Source organism: Panthera onca, chromosome A2 (assembly GCF_046562875.1).
Source record: "Panthera onca isolate mPanOnc1 chromosome A2, mPanOnc1 haplotype 2, whole genome shotgun sequence".
NCBI lineage: Eukaryota > Metazoa > Chordata > Mammalia > Carnivora > Felidae > Panthera > Panthera onca.
In genome coordinates, this window is record NC_138340.1 from 91,883,859 (window position 1) to 91,903,131 (window position 19,273).

The 19,273-nt window shown below is 34.9% G+C and overlaps 1 protein-coding gene across 20 annotated transcripts in view; it reads left to right on the forward strand.

The window, feature by feature from the left end:
• ADAM22 (ADAM metallopeptidase domain 22) overlaps window positions 1-19,273 on the forward strand; it is a 236,042-nt gene that overhangs the window by 160,457 nt on the left and 56,312 nt on the right. For all 20 annotated transcript variants that reach the window (XM_060632418.3, XM_060632400.3, XM_081795026.1 and 17 more), the window contains exons 8-15: window positions 1,564-1,634; window positions 5,588-5,662; window positions 7,276-7,347; window positions 8,160-8,326; window positions 9,788-9,872; window positions 10,891-10,981; window positions 12,403-12,454; window positions 17,392-17,491. In XM_060632418.3, the coding sequence (XP_060488401.1) occupies window positions 1,564-1,634; window positions 5,588-5,662; window positions 7,276-7,347; window positions 8,160-8,326; window positions 9,788-9,872; window positions 10,891-10,981; window positions 12,403-12,454; window positions 17,392-17,491 (713 nt within the window). The remainder of the gene's footprint in view (window positions 1-1,563; window positions 1,635-5,587; window positions 5,663-7,275; window positions 7,348-8,159; window positions 8,327-9,787; window positions 9,873-10,890; window positions 10,982-12,402; window positions 12,455-17,391; window positions 17,492-19,273) is intronic.

The window sequence follows — 19,273 nt, forward strand, 5'->3', positions numbered from 1 at the left end:
AGTAGATCTTTAGGACCTTCTCATTTGTACAACTGTAACTTTGTGCCCTTTGAGGAATGCTCCCCTGTTTCCCCTTTTCCTAACCTCTAGCAACTGCCATTCCACTTTGCTTCTAGGAGTTGGACTCTTTTTTTTTTTTAATTTTTTTTAAATTTTTTTTAACGTTTATTTATTTTTGAGACAGAGAGAGACAGAGCATGAACGGGGGAGGGTCAGAGAGAGAGGGAGACACAGAATCCGAAGCAGGCTCCGGGCTCTGAGCGGTCAGCACAGAGCCCGACGCGGGGCTCGAACTCACAGACCGCGAGATCATGACCTGAGCCGAAGCCGGACGCTCAACCGACTGAGCCACCCAGGCGCCCCTAGGAGTTGGACTCTTATATGTCCTTCTGTGTCTGGCTAGTTTCACTCAACATAATGCCTTCCAGGTTCATCCATGTTGTCACAAATAGAAAGGTTTCTTTCTTTCTTTCTTACTTTCTTTCTTTCTTTCTTTCTTTCTTTCTTTCTTTCTTTCTTTTTCTTTCTTTCTTTTTTTCTCTTTCTTTCTCCCTCCCTCCTTTCTTTCTTTCTTCTTTCTTTCTTTCTTTCTTTCTTTCTTTCTTTCTTTCTTTCTTTCTTTCTTTCCTGTTTTGTTTTTAGGCCGAGTAATACTTCATTGCATGTGTATACCACATTTCCTTTAACATTTAGGTTGTTTCTATGTCTTGGCTATGGTGAATAATGCTGCAGTGAACATGGTGGTGCACATATCTCTTTGAGATGCTGATTTCAGTTCCTTTGGCTGTAAGCCCAGAAGTGGGATTGCAGGATCCTAGCATTGTTCTATTTTTAATTTTTGAGGAACCTCATACTGTCTTCCATAGTGGCTGCACCAGTTGCTACAGTTTTTGATTCAAGTACGTCTTGGGTGGGTTATGAGAGTTTGCATTTCCAGCAAGTTCCCAGGTATGCTGGGAATATGCTGATGCCATTAGTTCATGGATTTCACTTTGAGAACTATTGTTGTGTGAGAAACTGCTGAGCCTTTCTCTTAAGTGCTTATACCATTTTACACTCATCAGCACTATATGAGAGTTCTGATTGTTCACATCTTCATCAGCGTTTGCTGTGTCATTCTTTAATGAAGGTCAGTAGTGGGAAGTCAAGTTGGCTATTTAGAAGATTCTTGATAAAGGATGTGATAGTATTTATTACAGAAATATGAGAAAAATGTTGAGATAAATTAAAATAGGAATAGTGCCCAAGATTGCTTTAACTATATTCATTCGTGATATATGTATTTAGTATTAATATGAACACAATTACTTTGATTAATGTTCTATATTATCTTTAAGTGTAACATATATATTATAAAATTTATAATAACCACATAATTATAATGATCTAATTTTCCAATTATAACTTACATTAATTATCAACAGTCATAGTAACTGTTACTAATAGTTAATAAAGTATAATTATACAATTTAGTCTAGGAAGGGATAGTAAAACTTTGATTCCTCTGTATGAAAGAAAACTGGCAAATACAAGTTACATTAATTTATTTTTATTTCCTTTTAGAATTTCAGCAAGTACACATCACTCCACCAAAATTTATTTTGAAGCCAGCACCAAAAAGAAGTAAACGGCAGGTATGTATTCACAGGATATTCCATGATGTTTCAAAAACACTTGGCAACTACCAGTCATCTAAATCTATATTAAGTCTCTGTAAGATGGCTAAGTATTAGTTCAGGCATTTGTCATGGTAAACAGTAAGGGTGACGGATCTGTAGGAGCAGTGGAGATGGGGCCATATTGTTTCATAGACTCAAAAAGGACTCAAGATAGTGGTGATAATATGGTTATCCATCTTACAGATGGATTATGGCCCCTGCTGTGGCATCTCGGGTTCTTTATAACATAGGCCTCTTTCCTTGGCCTGGGTTGTACCACATCATGAGGTCTACTTGTAAAGATACCCCTTACAAGAGAATCCATCAGGTTTTAAAGCCACAAAATGCTGTTGCCACACTTAAACTATGTTGGAGTCTGGGATATAAACTCAGGATGTCAACTTTATGAATGTTCAGTGCATCTTGGACTTGGAAAAAATAATAACAATTTGTATAATGCTTTGCACCATATGAAGTAGGTGCTATCAGTCCCCTTTCACAGGAAAAAAAATGATGTCTTCGAATGTGAAAATGACCAGAATCATAGAACTGGCGAATGCTTTAGGCATAATAAGAACTCTGCTCATCACAATACCGTATGATTTCACTCACTTTGTGGAATCTAAAAAATAAATGAATAAACAAACAAAAAGCAGAATCAAACCAGTAAATATAGAGAACAAACAGGTGATTGCTAGAGGGAAGTGGGTGGAGTCATGGGCAAAATGGGAGAAGGAGAGTGAGAGACACAGGCTTCCAGTTATGGAATGAGCAAGTCACAGAGGTAAAGGGCAGCACAGAGAATATAGTCACTGATATTGCAATAGCCTGTATGGTCGCAGATGGCAGCTACACTTGTGATGAGCACAGCATAACTTAGAAGTTGAATCACTGTGTTGTATACTGAAACTAATGTAACATTATATGTCTAGTATACTCAAAAAAGAAAAGGAGAGGAAAAGAAAGAACAGAACTCCGGTTATTAGAATTAAAATATCATACATTATGTATGGGTGTTTGGCATAAAAAACATAGGATGATGGAAATAGATCTCTAGTAAGATCACACAGTTGAAGAAACCAATCATTTTCTGTTTAAATATGTTTATAAGTATGACATAAAATGAGTTTACAGACACATATCTAATGTGAATAAAATTGCTTATTTTTATTGAGGCACGGGTTACTTGTGCCTGGTCCTACTCTAAGAATTTAAATTATATTAATACATGTGATTCTCCTAACAATCTTATAAGGAATGTATTATTATTATCCCCATTTTACTGATAAGGACATTGAAGCATGAGAAGCTTAAGAAACTTGCCCAGGGTTATAGTGAGTTATCCAGTGGTGGAGTTCAGATTCTGACCTAGGAAGTCTGGTATTTTTATAACCATATATACTTTATATACTGCCTCTCAGAAGCCCTTGTGTTCTATGAATTGCTACATGAGCTTTATATATTTTGTGAATATACATACATATTGAGGCCCAGTTAAATAAAGATGCCAACAGGATTTAATTTGAAATAATATTTATTTTCATGACTTATGAGATCAGAGAACAGGATAGTTTTCTTTTGACGCATTCCTTGAAGTTCTTCATAAACATCTGTGACATCCAGTCATTTGAAGGCAGACAGACACTAGATTTCTTTTTCTGAGACAGCTGTGGACCCACAGAGGTGAGGTGCTAGAATGCTGTGTGGCCAATATGGCAATTCTCTGACATTGAGAAAATGTTGAGTCTTGTTAGAAAGTCTGCTGTGATAACTGGTAAGACTCAGGTCTCTTCCACAATTACAAAGCAGATACTGTCATCCTAAAACATCCACTTTTAAAAAGCCTCAGGTCATTGGATGCAGTTTATACTACTACTTGGTTTCGAAACTGAGAATTCTATCAACTTGGTGTAATAAGGGATTTGAATTTTAAAATGTTTTAAAATTTGGGAATGCAATTAACACTGGAACAAAATCCACATGGCAGCAATTTTTTTAGTTTATTTTAAATGCAGCTCTGAAAGCAAATGTTCATGCATTGATTAGGTTTGCTTATATACTCTCATCACAAAAATAGCCATTGGACAAGTGAATAAAAAGATTTACTGAAAAAATGGATACCAAAGATAGCATAATGGAAAGAATTGGGGCACCTGGGTGGCTCAGTCGGTTGGGCACCCAACTTTGGCTCAGGTCATGATCTCACAGTCTATTAGTTCGAGCCCTGTGTCGGGCTGTGTGCTGACAGCTCAGAGTCTGGAGCCTGCTTCAGATTCTGTGTGTCCCTCTCTCTTGGCCCCTCCCCTCTTGTGCTCTGTCTCTCTCTCTCTCTCTCTCTCTCTCAAAAATAAACATTAAAAAAAAATTAAGACTTAATTTTATAGATCTTGTTAGAGACTGTGTTATAGACTGACTGCAGGGAACAAAGGCATATGGCTGCCTTCGTGTCTCCTACTGGTGGCATCCACTAATCATGATTTTGAAGGTGGAGAAAATTCATTGTTAAACAGACATATAATATAGCTGTACTAGATAATCCAAGACTTCCTGGAAGCTCTCAAAACTATCCTAACAAAAGCTCTTATATCATTTGGGAGATCCCTTAAAATGTACCAGAAGAAGGAGGGACATTCTCAGTCCCAGATTTGGAGATTGTAGAATAAAAGTGTCCATCAGACACTCCCTGTGTCCTCTCAGAGATCCGCAGGAGCTTAAATTAAACGGAAAGCATGCCCTTCATATGTTATAACCTCCAAGATATACTGGTAAGTGAAAATACCCTCATGCAAAAGCTAGTGAAATAAGTGGAAGTACCAAGTAATATTTGATTTTATGTGCATAAATATTTCTGGAAGAAACAAGTAACTGTGCTATACCAATTGTGGAGGAAGGGTTAACAACTAGGTAGATAGGGAACAGAAGTGAGAGGAAGATTTTGACCCTGAACCTTTTGATAATTCTTTAAACCATATAAATGTATTACCTATTCAAAAACTAGGTTAAAATTGATGAAAATGAAAAAAAGAATTCTGAAGGAATGAAAGTGGAAATTTTATTTCTCTCATACATTTTTGTTTTTTAAAATTAAAAACATTTTTTCAGCCTTATTGAAGCATAATTCACAAATAAAATTATGAGATACTTGAAGTGTACAATGGGATGATTTGATATATATATATAATGTGTATACACACACACACTGATTGTGTGTGTACAATGGGATGTACAATGGGATGTACAACTATACAATGGGATGATTTGATATATATATATAATATGTGTATGTGTGTGTATATATTTCAATTAAGCAATACAGTCTTATCAGTGTAAGTGTCCATCAACAAATGAATGGATCAAGAAAACGTGGGGGGTGCTTGGGTGGCCCAGTTTGTTGAGCGTTGGACTTTGGCTCGGGTCATGATCTCGCAGTTTGTGAGTTTGAGCCCCGTGTGGGGCTCTGTGCTAACAGCTCAGAGCCTGTAGCCTGCTTCAGATTCTGTGTCTCTCCATCTCTTGGCCCCTCCCCTGCTCATGCTCTGTGTCTGTCTCTCAATAACAAATAAACGTTAAAAAAAATAAAAAAAAGAAAATGTGGTAAATATATACAGTGGTATCATTCAGCCTTAAAAAAGAAGAAAATCCTGTCATTTGTGACAACATGGATGAACGTGGAGGACATTATGCTAAATGAAATAATTCAAAGAAAGATATTGTATGGTACCACTTCTATGTGGAATCAAAAAAAAAAAAAAGGTCAAACTCACAAAAAAGAGTAGAAAAGTGGTTGTCAGGGGCTAGGAGTGGGGGAAATAAGGAGAGTTTGGAAAAAAAGGTACAGTAAAATGTGTGACATAACGTGTAACATATTTTTTAGTTACAGCTAAGTTCAGAGGGCTTATTTAGGTGCTATTTCCTTTACTATATTGCAGCTTCGTCGACATCCTCGTAATGTAGAGGAGGAGACCAAATATATTGAATTGATGATTGTCAACGATCATCTCATGGTAGGATTTGCTGAAATGTTTGTTGTTTGAACTTGTCTGTCCCTGTGGGTAAAGCTGGTTGGTGCAAAAATATGTTTAGAAGAAACAAGAAACCCAAAAAATTGTTACTTGGAGAAGACATTTAAGTGGCTGAAGTATTTGTTAGCCAGTAACAACCTGTAAATTAGAAACATTCTTAGGTGGATGTAACTAGCAGTATTTTGTGAGGTTCCAAAAATATTTATTTGACTTACAATTAGTCAGTTCTTTGGATTTGCTTAATTAATATTTTTATATTGAAAAAAAATTAGTGAGGCACCAGTAATGTGACACTTTAGTTTGAAATGTACAGCTTTATCCTAATAAAAGAAAAGCAGCTTTTCAATTTCTGGCTTGCTCTGTAGCAAACCATGTGGAAATGCTTACATAGGCAAGCAGTGAAGATTTTAGGATAGGAACCTGGCAAAACCTCCTTCTTGCTGAGTCATTTATTTTGACCCAGAGTGTGTGTATATTCAACTCATGGACTTGTTGGAGTCACTAGCTTACATTTATAGCACAGCAGTGAATTATGATGCTAATTGTTCTATGTAACCACTGTTTTAAACTAAACATGTTCAGTGATGAACATAGCTGATTTTTACTTAATTTCAAGTACAAGTGCATTTTAATTTACTTTGATTTATTTGAAGGAAAGTGTCTCATTTGTTTGTATATGATTAAGTAAACAAATATATTGATCATGTATTGTTGCTAATAATGATAATAATAATAATAATGATAATAATATCCAGATTGGGTGCTTCTTTGTTCAGGCTAGAACTAAGTTTTATCTTTCTACCTCTTTGAAATCAGTGAATGTTACTATTTCCTGAGGTTTTTACAAGATCAGAATAAGTTATAAAAACATATATTTGGATGTTTTAGGACAGCACAGATTCAGATGTCTATAGGCAGGTAACACAAGTGAAATAAGCCAGGAGTAAAACAATGGGGGAGGAGGTTGAGGCCTCTGGCAAAAGCAAAGTTACATGGCCTGTCTAATGGAAGTAACTGCCTCTTAGCCTTGCTAGTTATCACCATGGGGAGAATGCTAATTTTAAGGGAAGCCAGAAATCAGGTTTACATAGTTCTTGGTTTCTAAAACACTATTGAGGCCAAACAAAAGGTTTATGGCATCCACATCTAGCCTTTAAGTTACCTCTTTGTGACCTGTTAGGACTTTCTTCTTCTTACTGATTAAGTCTTGTAGAACTTGTAAGTTTTTATACGTACAGCAGTATTCACGTACATTTTTCTGGCTGTCCACCCTACTTATATTTGCATGTCTTGCAGTTCATAGACAACTTTCATGTTTTATCATTTTGAGTAACAATTGTGATAAAAATAAACTTGTGAAATGGATGGAATAGGTATTTTTTTATTTTATCTCACAGTTGAGTCAACTGAGGACTCAAACTTTAAGAGCCTTTCCTAGACTATACAACATATAAAGAACTAATTCTCAATTCTTACATTTTTTTTTTACAAAAAGCTGTAGAGATATTTCAGTTACTTTATGTTTTTGTCTGCTGAGGTGATTACTTGCTGATGACCTTGGAAACCCTTCACTTGTTTGTTTGTTTTGTTTTCAGTTTAAAAAACATCGGCTCTCAGTTGTACATACCAATACATATGCAAAATCGGTGGTGAACATGGCGGATTTGGTAAGTATCAACTCTACTTAGTATTGCCATAGAGGGATTTCTTCTCCTGATTGCTAATAGAATGGATAATATGGTTCATATATTTTTGGTGCTCTGAATTGCCCTTCAGGCAAGGTGTCCTCTATGTCCCTAGTAACCTTGCAGTGGACTTCCTTGATTTTGATCCCTGGCTGGGAAGAGGATAAAAGGCGGTGGTCAGAGTTACCCATGGATTTACGCTTGAAATTCTTCTTATATTTTTCACATTGAAAAATAAAAAGTTGAGTCCTAGCCCTTAACAAAGATACAGAGAAACAGTACAGCAGTTATGCTATTTTCAAGAGAGTGCCTAGGTCTCTGGGAATAATGCACTAAGTAATCCTACTGTGTTCACTTTCTGAATCTTTTCTTGACAAGGCAGTGTGAGTTTAATTGGGGCCAGTTAGGTTGCATAGAACTTATATCCTTGGGGTGTTTTTGTTGTTCCTTTCTTTGCTTGGAAAACCCAAGAATGCATAAATTCTTTTTCCAGGGTGCCAGAAAATAGACTCAGGGTGTCTTGAATAAGGGTGCAAATATTTGTCAAAAAGTGATCTTTTGTTTCTAACTAGTGTTCTGTTCTTTGGAAATTAGTTGGTAAACAATTTGATTCTCTGTTACTCAAGGAAAATGCATAGGAATTAGAAAAATAATTATCTCCCTCAAAGACAGTAGAGTTGTTTACATTTAACTAAAATGCAAGGGTTTTAATAAAAGATTTATAGTCCTGTTCATAAATCATTTGATTTTACTGCATGTATATAGCTGGTGTGTTCACTTTGTTAATATACTAGATCTATAAAGACCAACTGAAGACAAGGATAGTATTGGTTGCCATGGAAACCTGGGCAGCTGACAACAAGTTTGCCATATCTGAAAATCCATTGATCACCCTACGTGAGTTTATGAAATACAGGAGGGATTTTATCAAAGAGAAAAGTGATGCAGTTCACCTTTTTTCGTACGTAACTTATGATTTATTACTTTTTTTGGTTCCATGTTGAATGTTCTATTACTTGTGACTGAGATATATCCTTTCTGCTGTATAGTGCAGTTAGAATTTGACATGGCAGATACATTTGGAAGAAGTTTTAAAGTATAGATTGTTTGAAATTGTCATGAAAGTATAAGAAGTTTAATTTTGAATTATTTTATTACTGAATATATATTTGTATTTAATTTTTAAGATATTTTAATCAGTATTTATTGAGTAAAAGTACTGGTAATATTATAAAGAATATTCTTAACAGATTAATTATATTCTTTTAAGTTTCTTTCTTTTAAATGTTAATGTTACCTTTGTTTTGGTTCCAAGGGGAGACATTAGTATTTCTGGAGTTTATTTTTAATTTCTTCTCACTGTTTCAGTTTTTGGGGGGTAAAATGCATATGTGATATAATAGCAAATTATATATTATAGCATATAAAAAACCTGTTATCAAAAGAACTATTGAAGGAAGTTTAAATGGAAGTCAAAGAGTGTATTTTGAGATAACTTTTAAGTTTTATACAATTTCAAATTTACAGAAAAGTTATAAGGATACTACAAGGAAATATCTTATGTTCTTTACCCAGATTCATCAATTATTTACGTTTGGCCCCATTTGTGTATGATTTTCTTCCTTCTGTCCTTCTATGCCTTTTTCCCTCCCTTCCTTCTTTTTTTCGCTTTCATTTATTTTTCTATCTATCAATTTTTTTTTCCTGGAACCATTTGAGAGGAAGTTGGAGATACTCACATACTGGGCCTTCACTACTAAATACATATATATTCCCTAAAAATAAAGACATTCTCTTATATCACCAGAGTAAATTACTAAAACTAGAAAATTTAATGGGGGCACAAGACTTTTAAGTAACCCATAGTCTATATTCAGATTTCTTCAGTTATCTGAATAATGTCTTTGATAGCTAATTCCCTCCCCCCATTCAGACCCAACCCGGGGTCATGCATTGCATCTAATTGTCCTGTCTTTTTAGTCTCCTTTAATTTGGGAGATCTCCTCAGCCTTTCTTTGTGTATTTTGGGCTTAACATTTTTGAAGAGTGTAGGTTAGTTATTTTATAGAATGTTCCTCCTTGTGGGATTATCTGATGTTTTTTCATTAAGAGATTCAAGTTATGTATTTTGGTCAGAAATAAACACAGAAGTGATTTTTGTATCCTCAGAATACCTCATATTAGTAAGTTTTTAAAATAAGTATGGTCCTGTTTAAGATATTATTGCTCATGTGGGGAAACATCCCTCAGACTTTTTTCTTTGGCTATGTGTGTAAACCATATTCACATTCCTCACTTACTCAGGTATGTGTAGTACAGAAATGCATTTCGTTGAGAAAATAAGTGTGGTAAATTAATAATGAGAGGTGCAATGATATTTGAACTGCGAAGAGTAAGCATTTTCCATTTCCTTTTCTAAAAGGGGAAGTCAATTTGAGAGTAGCCGGAGCGGGGCAGCTTATATTGGTGGGATTTGCTCGTTGCTGAAAGGAGGAGGCGTGAATGAAGTAGGTGTGAACATCTGTACAATACAAAGTGGTATGATGGCTGAAAATGTTTTCCTAATATTTAAGAGATCATTTCTCATATTCCACATTCTCTAGATGTTAGGTTGTTTTATTAACAACCAAAATGATCAGAGGACAAAGAATAGGAAAATAATGGAAGATCGTATTTGATAATTCTGTTCATGTTCTCCTTAGAATAATCTGCAAATTTAGCTATTTACAGATTATATAGATAAAATGTTTTACTTTTACCTTTATTGAAAATAAAACCCTGTTTATTACGTTGGCTGATTTTCTGGAGAATTGAGTAATTCTCTGAAGCATTGGCTTCCTACCTAACAACCCAGTTGGAAATTTTCTTCCTTCTTCATTATTTGGTAAATTTTTAGAGAAAAAAATAGATTAGGTTTTCCAAAGAAAACTTTCTTTTGGATATACCCTTAGGGCACTAAATCTGATGGAAGTGATCTACAAGAAAAATATTAAATTGACATAATGAAAAAAAAAATCTTTTATTGGTCTTCTCAAGTTTCTTTTGCCCACAGATCATTACCACTTCCTTTTACCCATACCATTTGTTTTCTGAAGTCACACTCTGTTTAATCTGGGGAAATTTCAGAAGTGAACTGGATGGATACACAAAGATAAACAAGTTCCAAATAATTTACACCTTTATTTTTATTATTACCTAAAAGACTGATTTAGTATATACAAGTATTAAGTTTTTCAGAAATGTCACTGGTGAAATTTGGACTCACAATTAGACTTAAGTTTCAAAACCCAAAAGTTGGTGATTCTCTGGCTTCTAGGCTTCCCTATAAGACTTTATCAAATGTGGATTTATTTCTTACAGCTTTTTCCCAAATGCTCCATAGTTCAGCTTTAGCTACTGGTTTAACCTCTGCTAAATAAGATGCTTAGAACTTACATATTTCCAATTATATTATGACATCTTTCTCTGGCCCATCTTAAATAAAACATAATTTGTATTTACATGTATTTTGTTTTTGTTTTTCAGTTTGGGAAAACTGATTTAATGGCAGTTACACTTGCTCAGTCATTAGCCCATAATATTGGTATTATCTCAGACAAAAGAAAGTTAGCAAGTGGTAAGTTCACCCTTGTGGTTTAGTTGTATTTAAAATAGACTATTTATAAATATTTTAGAGAATGAGATTTTGAATTCAGTTGTTTGATAAAAAGAGTTTGGGTAACAGTCTAAGATAAACAGCCAGGGCATACAACATTTTTGTCAAAAGTAATACAAGGTAATATTTATATTGCAGATGAAAATTTTTCCATGTGTAATAAACATTTAAAGCTGTGTGATAATAAATTTATTGTTGAATTTCACCTAAAAATTGAGCTCAGTTTGCTAATTTCAAATGGTCTAGTAGAGAATCTTAGGCATATAGGTTTAAGGCATACTTCTATTATGGTTTATTTAAAACGTCTCTTAGTATGGCCACAGACATAGAACTTGTCTGCCAGGATCAGACCTCGTAAAGGGCTTAGTAAAATACAGATCTAGTAAAATACACTAGGATTACTATCAGGGAAGAATATGTTTTTTCAAGTAGGTAAAATTAATTTATCAGGAATGGTCAAATATTATGTATTTGGAGTGAATTGATTAGAACCTTATTTATTGTATTAATAATAAATATAAATGAGACTGTTTCTGTTAATAATAACTATTACCACTTATGAGGTACCCTTTATAAGACATAACCGAATGCCACTATTATCTACATCTAGATACTGGTTTAATCCTCAAGATAATCCTGCACCATACCAATTATCAGCCCCATTTTACAGAATAATGTGACTGGATGTCAAAAGGGTAATGTCTTCAAGATGACACATAAATTAAGTGGCAAGCCCAGGTTTTGAACCCAGGTGTTTTAAGCCTTTCTGCTTAACTAGTATGCTATACTACCTTCTGCCAGCAGCTTTGGTGCAGAGGTTTTAAAACTGGACAAGAAAGTGTAGGAATTCCCATAAGGAACTGTGAAACCAGAATCCCATAGTGATGCTGTTTCATTGGTATGGGATTGTTAAACCATTTTCTTAAAATTTTTTTAAAAAAGACTTACTTTTTGAGATAGAGCAGGCAGGGGAGGGGCAGAGAGAGAGGGAGACACAGAATCTGAAGCAGGCTCCAGGCTCTGAGCTGTCGGCACAGAGCCAAAGTGGGACTTGAACTCACGAGCTGTAAGATCATGACCTGAGTCAAAGTTAGACCCTTAACCACCTGAGCCACCCAGGGGCCCCTGGAATTGTTAAGCCATTTTGAAGCAAATATCAAGATTTTATTGTTATAAAAATTATATAATCTTGATATGATCAGAGTAGATTTTTGTTGTTATACTTGCATAGAAAACTTCAAATATAAGGAAAATTAGAAAACAGGTATTACTTTTTAAAAGGTATTTAAGGAATAAAGTGAAAATATACTTTTTAAAAACAGGCTACTCTAAAGCACCTTTTTTCACTTTATAACAAAGCATGTGTATTCATTTTCTCTTAGGTGAGTGTAAATGTGAGGACACGTGGTCTGGATGCATAATGGGAGACACTGGGTGAGCCACCTCTCTTGGAAAATAACTCGCTTTCCCTTTCCTGCTGTGCTGTTGTCTTCTTAGGAATATGATACTAAATAACTTAGTGCGCGCAACCTCACCAAAGACTTTAAAAAGAAAATCGGAAGTAGATTTTCTCAATGGCTCTGTATTATAAAGTATTTTCACAAAATAGTTTCTTATTTATGAAAACAGTTGACGTCAGTTAAGATAGTAGTCCAAAGACTTTTGTAGGCTTCAATCTAGGCTAGAAATGTAAGAATTGAGGAACAGGTGTGTTCTTCGTGGCTTACCTACTAATTTTCTTTTGTCTCTTCAATTCTAATTAAATGGGTTGTAAACAGTAATGTGCTAGTAAGCTGATATTCAAAGTCAAAAACAAGAAAAGAGCCTGGATTTGTAGCTTTCTCAGATTTTTGTGGTGTAAATACTCCTACAATTGCTGATTTCAGGCTACCAATAGTATGTCACCGAGCAAGGAGTAGGGAAGAGATGTGTACACTTTGCTGTCCTGAGAAAGGTTTTCATTTCTAAACCCTTCACACACTATCAGATGCCAGTCTTCTATTTATTTTTCCTAAATAAGTTGTACAACCATTCTTTTCATGTCAAGCTCATCACTACTCCTTTAAACTCTTATCATCTTGAGCTCTTAGCTCTTATTATTTTAATAGTATTCCAGATACTCAGGCAACTTTCAGCCTTCCTTTCTCCTCTTCTGAACTCCATTTCCATCATTACTGAAAAGGTATAAAGCATAGAAGAGTAAACACTTGTATACCATCACCCAGCCTAAACAAACAAACAAAACACCACCTACATAGTTAAATATTCCTTGTGTTCTCTCTTATTGGTCCCCAGCCCCAACCAAAGTAACGTCTGTCTTGAATTTGATTCGTATCATTCACAAGCACCTTTCACAGTTTATATGTGTGTGTGTTGAAGTAATACATAGCATTGCTTTGCAACTTTTAGTTTATATGAAAGGGGTCATATTATATGTAGTCTTCTGTGACTTGCTTTTCTTTGATCTTTATGTTTGTAAGATTTATCTATGCTGATAATATATAGCCCTAGTTCACTGAAAATATACAGCACAAATTTCTCTACTTTCCTCTTCATGTGTGTGAATCATTTTCCTGCTTAGAACTTTTGTGAGTCTCTATTGTCTGAAGAATAAGATTTGGATTTCTTCCTCCAGTACTTAGATATGCATAATCTTTCTTCATCATCACTTATAACCTCATTTTCCACTGCTGTTCATGGTTGTCAGTTTGTTTATTGCCATAATTATACAGGGGTTTCCAGCTTTTTTTTTTAAATTTTCTAACGATAATCCTCCATTGATTTTAAGCTTCTTAAAAATTTGCTCACCATTAATGTAATTTCCAGCTTCTTTTGATTCCTTTAGTATATTGTCTTCATCTGGAATTCTCATTTTTCTCTAACCACACTTCTAGTCATTTTAGATTTATTGTAATTTTAACTCCTGTGTTGTAATTTAATTCCATATATCCTTATACTCACCAATTAGTTGTGACTTGTTGAAGATTACGTAGATATTTTTGTTTGACCTCACACCATCATCTCTTGACACACTTGGTTTTCAATAACTATTCATTGGTATTTGAATTTTGAACTCTCAAGAAATGTATGACAAGGAAAATAAATGATTGAGGGAATGTGTATGCAAACAGGTATTAAAATATTTTTCAAAATACCTTTGGATTTTCTGTTTAGTAATAAAAGGAAATGATAAAACTCCTTATCCATAGCTGTAATTTTCCAACAATTACTAAATTGAAAGCTAGAGGTTCTTATCTTTTAAAAGCTATTTAGTATGTTATATTTGATTATTCTGCTTAATTACTAGAAACAAAATTTTATAGACAATCTACTTAGACTAAGCATAATGTGTAGCAAGATCAAATGGCGACATTCAGAAATATATATATAGCTCTTTGCATTGAACTCCTCTTACATCAAATAGATGTGTGCAAGAGAAAAGCTTCTAACGTAAGACATTGTCTAGCACAATGCTATATAAAATTAGAGCTGTGTCAAACATCACCTAACAGTACTAATTATGGACATGTATTTCTGATGGGTACTTTCCCTCTCATTTCTCTTTCTGAAGTTTCTGTGTACTCCTAAATGTTGGAAAGCATGTTGAAATGACCACCAGTCCTATTTAAAGATATAAAAATTAAATTTTAAGAAAGCATTTACTATAATAGATACATTATCCTGCAAATAGATAGATATAGTTGCCCTTCAAAATAAATATAGTAGCCTGCAAAAAAAGAAGTTTCCGAGAAGAGCCTAGGGAGATTTCGGCTTTCAGGTATTTGAAGAGCCATGGCATGGTAGAGGAGTTAGTTTTATTTGACACAGGTAACCACACAAAACTGTGTGTGACAGTTATAGGAAGTCAGACTTGGCACGGTGAAGGTAAGAGAAATCCACAAATTCCAACTCTTAATATGTAGAAAGAACTTTCCTATAAGGTGGTGAGTTTCCTGTCACTGCTAAGAGCAGACTAAACCCCCAGGTGAGCAGTGGGCAGGAGGCTGGGCCAGGCTGAGGCCCCAGAGGGCTCTGTTGCAGGGTAGAGGCTGAACTAGAGTTGGACTCCAACACTAAGAATTAGTCACTTTTTTCTTTCCCAGTAGGGAGCTATCTCAAGTTTTGGCCAGTAGAGTGAAGAGGGAACTTAAAGAAATCCTGTTTAAATCCCATAACTCAGACAGAGATACGTAGGATGGATTAGAGGGGCAGATGATAAAAACTTTGGCTAGGGTGTAGGCAATGGAAGGAAAAAAGTAAGTAATATGTGTAACAAACTTCTTAAATAAAGCATAAAGTTCATGACCTATTAGGAAGATGAAGTGAAGGAAATAAAATAATTCAGATAACATAAACCCAGGATACCTTTATTTGGCATGAAACACTTGACAAATTAGTTTAGGGTAAATAATCATTGTAAATTCCATTAATTGATTCACAAAGCATTAACCTTTGTGGTAGAAAGAAGTAGGGATATAAGTGGACATCGTACTTGCAGGCTGGTGGGAGAGACTTTATAAAAACTATCCATTATTCTTTTAATTATGTTTCACTTTTATAAAAGTTCAATGTTAGGGGTGCCTGGGTGCCTCAGTTAGTTAAGCGTCCAACTTTGGCTCAGGTCATGATCTTGCAGTTCGTGAGTTTGAGCCCCGCGTCGGGGCTCTGTGCTAAAAGCTCAGAGCCTGGACCCTGCTTCAGATTCTGTGTTTCCCTTTCTCTCTGCCCCTCCCCGGCTTGCACCCTGTCTCTTCTTCTTAAAAATAAATAAACATGATGGGGCACCTGGGTGGCTCAGTTGGTTGAGCGGCCGACTTCAGCTCAGGTCACGATCTCGCAGCCCGTGAGTTCGAGCCCCGCGTCGGGCTCTGTGCTGACAGCTCAGAGCCTGGAGCCTGTTTCAGATTCTGTGTCTCCCTCTCTCTGACCCTCCCCTGTTCATGCTCTGTCTCTCCCTGTCTCAAAAATAAATAAAACGTTAAAAAAAATAAAAAAAAAAATAAAAAATAAACATGAAAAAAAAAGTTGAATTAAAACAATTTTTGAAAAATAAAAAATTAAATATTAATTGCTACTTGTCTCATTATTTGGTAATAGCCATGGTTAATGTGAAAATACTGCTAATTAGTATTTTTTTCTCTTTCCATATTTATTCTTGCTTTATAAAATTTGGATCTTGCATATGTCATTGTTTATTCATTTTTTACTGAACATATTATATAGTCAGCATTTTTCTGAGTAGTTTTTGACACCATGATTATTAATAACTACATGGTATTCTATTTTATTAATATATCACAGTCTAGTTAGCAGTTTCTTATTTCTATACATTTAGGTGATTTTCATAGTGCTGGCTATTACAACTTGTGTAATAAATAAATTGTGTAACTTCCAGTGGGAAGTTCCTCTGTTCCAACATCTTTGTACACATAGCTAGTTATTTCCTCAAGAAGAATTTCTTAAAGCAGAATTATCAGATTTAAGGATATTTCTCATTTTGAAGGTTCTTAATATATATTGCCATTGTTCTCTAGCCACATTTCCTTTTCTACTGATCTTTTATTACTTTTTTTTGGTATACCTTTCTTTATATATATATTTTTATATATATATAAATATATATATATTAATTATATATATATATATATATATATATATATATATAGATATATAGACATAAACTTAAGAAAAGTTTCAAGAATAATAACAAAGAAACTTCTTAGAATCTTAAGGTGCTAACTTGGTGCCCCATCACCCCCAAGCACCTCAGTGTGCATTCCCTACAGACCAGCTCCTCCTACAGAACCACAGTGCAACCAAAGAAATCATCTGATTCCTAGCCCTCATTCAAGATTAGCCCTCTATTTCAAAAATTCCCCTTTAACAGAAGATTCAGAATCAAGCATCGTGTTTAGTTTTATGTCTCTTAGTGTCCTTCATTCTGGAACAGTTCTTTGGTTTTTCTTTGACTTTCATGACTTTGACACATTCATAGATTATAAATCAGTTACTTTGTAAGATGTTGTGCAGTTTGGGATCCAGCCCGGTTTTAATATTTAAGAAAGACTCATTATGAAACAAAGTATTCCTATCTCTCTTTGATTGAAAATACAGGTATGTGTTGTTTCCTTTACATGTGTATGCTAACAATGAATAACCCATAGTCACGATTACTTACCCAATGAATAATTTAGAAATGTATTGGTGGAATGAAAGTCTTATGGATTTAACACAAATTTTGTACGTAAGTGGAATTTATTCTTTCATCTTTAAGAATAATGTTGCAGTTCTAACAATGTTCAAATTTAAGACTAACATACAGATAAGGGACTAAAATTGTACCCAATTATTGCTTTTCTTCTGTCTTCTAGGTATTACCTTCCTAAAAAATTCACTCAGTGTAATATTGAAGAGTATCATGACTTTCTGAATAGTGGGGGTGGTGCCTGCCTTTTCAACAAACCTTCCAAGGTAATAAGTGTGATCAGAGTTATTAGTTAATAATCTTTAATAATAATCAGTTGTTATATTATATATATTATATTATAATCTATTACAAGCACAAGTTTTTAGCCATTGGGTCTTACAGAAGAAGGCTTTCTAACTTGGTTTATGTACATATACTAGATACGTGAAATATCTGCATTTTATTTTATTTTTTTAAATGTTTATTTATTTATTTTGGAGAGAGAGGTGGAGGGGAATACAAGCCAGGGAGGGGCAGAGAGAGAGAGGGAGACAGAATCCAAAGAAGGCTTCAAGCTGTCAGCGCAGAGCCTAACACAGGGCTTGAACTCACGAACTGTGAGATTATGACCTGAGCCGAAGTTGGACGCTTAACCAACTGAGCCACCCAGGAGCCCTAAAATACCTGCTTTTATTTCATTTTATTAATGTTTATTCATCTTTGAGAGAGAGAGAGAGAGAGAGAGCGCAAGCGCACAAGTGGAGGAGGAGCAGAGAGAGGGACACAGAATCCGAAGCAGGCTCCAGGCACTGAGCTGTCAGCATAGAGCCCCATGTGGGGCTTGAACCCATGAATGCGAGATCATGATCTGAGCAGAAGTCAGATGCTTAATTGACTGAGCCACCCAGACGCCCCTAAAATGTCTGCATTTTAAAGTCAGCCTTAATTTTGGGCATTTGGGGCTCTTCTGATAGGAATAGAAAGCAGGTAGAAAGACTGTGTTACTTCTGAAAAATAATTAGCTTACAAAGATGGTGTCATTTGCCTTCTTTCTCATGTTCTTGGATCCTTGTTTGTTGGATATGTGATCACAACTCATACTGATAGCAAGGGGGGCATTGCTTCCCGCATTACTCCCCACCACTGCCTTTCAGAATGAGCAGTATGATTAAAATTACCATTACTTCTCAGTATAAAAACCAAGGCTGCTTACAGCAGAAAAGGAGAAAGTCTTTGTGTACTTAGACTTTGTCAGATTCTTTTCCAACATGCAGGGCATCTTCTGGTTACTGACTTGAAAGCAGTAATTTCCTCATGCATTTGGAAAACTGCATGCAGTAGAAAGCTTTGTCCTTGTTAATTATGTGAACCATTCCGTGCTTCTGTGTGCCATAGCAATGAGTGGCATTGCCTTTATAATCATTTTTCCTGGTTTCATTCTCTCTCTGTTCCAGTGAAATTTAGGAAGAGTATCATATTGCCTTGAAAAGCAACTTGATAATTGTGAGACTTGTTGCAAAACTTCAGAAGGGATATTTGATCTAAATCCCTGCTGCTATAAATGAAAAACAATTCAAGCCTCTTTAGCAAAATAACTGATTATTCTGAACTCAGAGTAAAAGAATAAGTGTGTTTTTCACCTTAATAAGTTTTAGTTTGGCTTTTAAAGCTGTCTGATTTATTATGATCCCTTTCAACTGAAAATAGAATCTAAAGATGTTTTGATTATTTTGTAGGAGAGAAGAGAATATTTGAAATCAGGTGGGGGTTTTGTTGTTGTTATTGCTGCTTTTTTTATTCTGTTTTTCCCCCCTCTAATTAGTTAAGAAAGTGTATGTGTGGGTGTATGTCTGTGATAGGTGTGTGTTCCAGCCCATTCTATAACACATAAACTTTGATGAACTTCTGAATAAGTAATATGTAAGTGGAACATAGCAGCTACTTACTAATTTTAACTATCACCATAAGGTAAGTTATGCTCAAAAGATAATGTAATCGATACAGAGTTAAAAGATAAAATGGCCTTAAAATATACTCTTGTACAGGCCAAAAGTTGCTTCCATCTC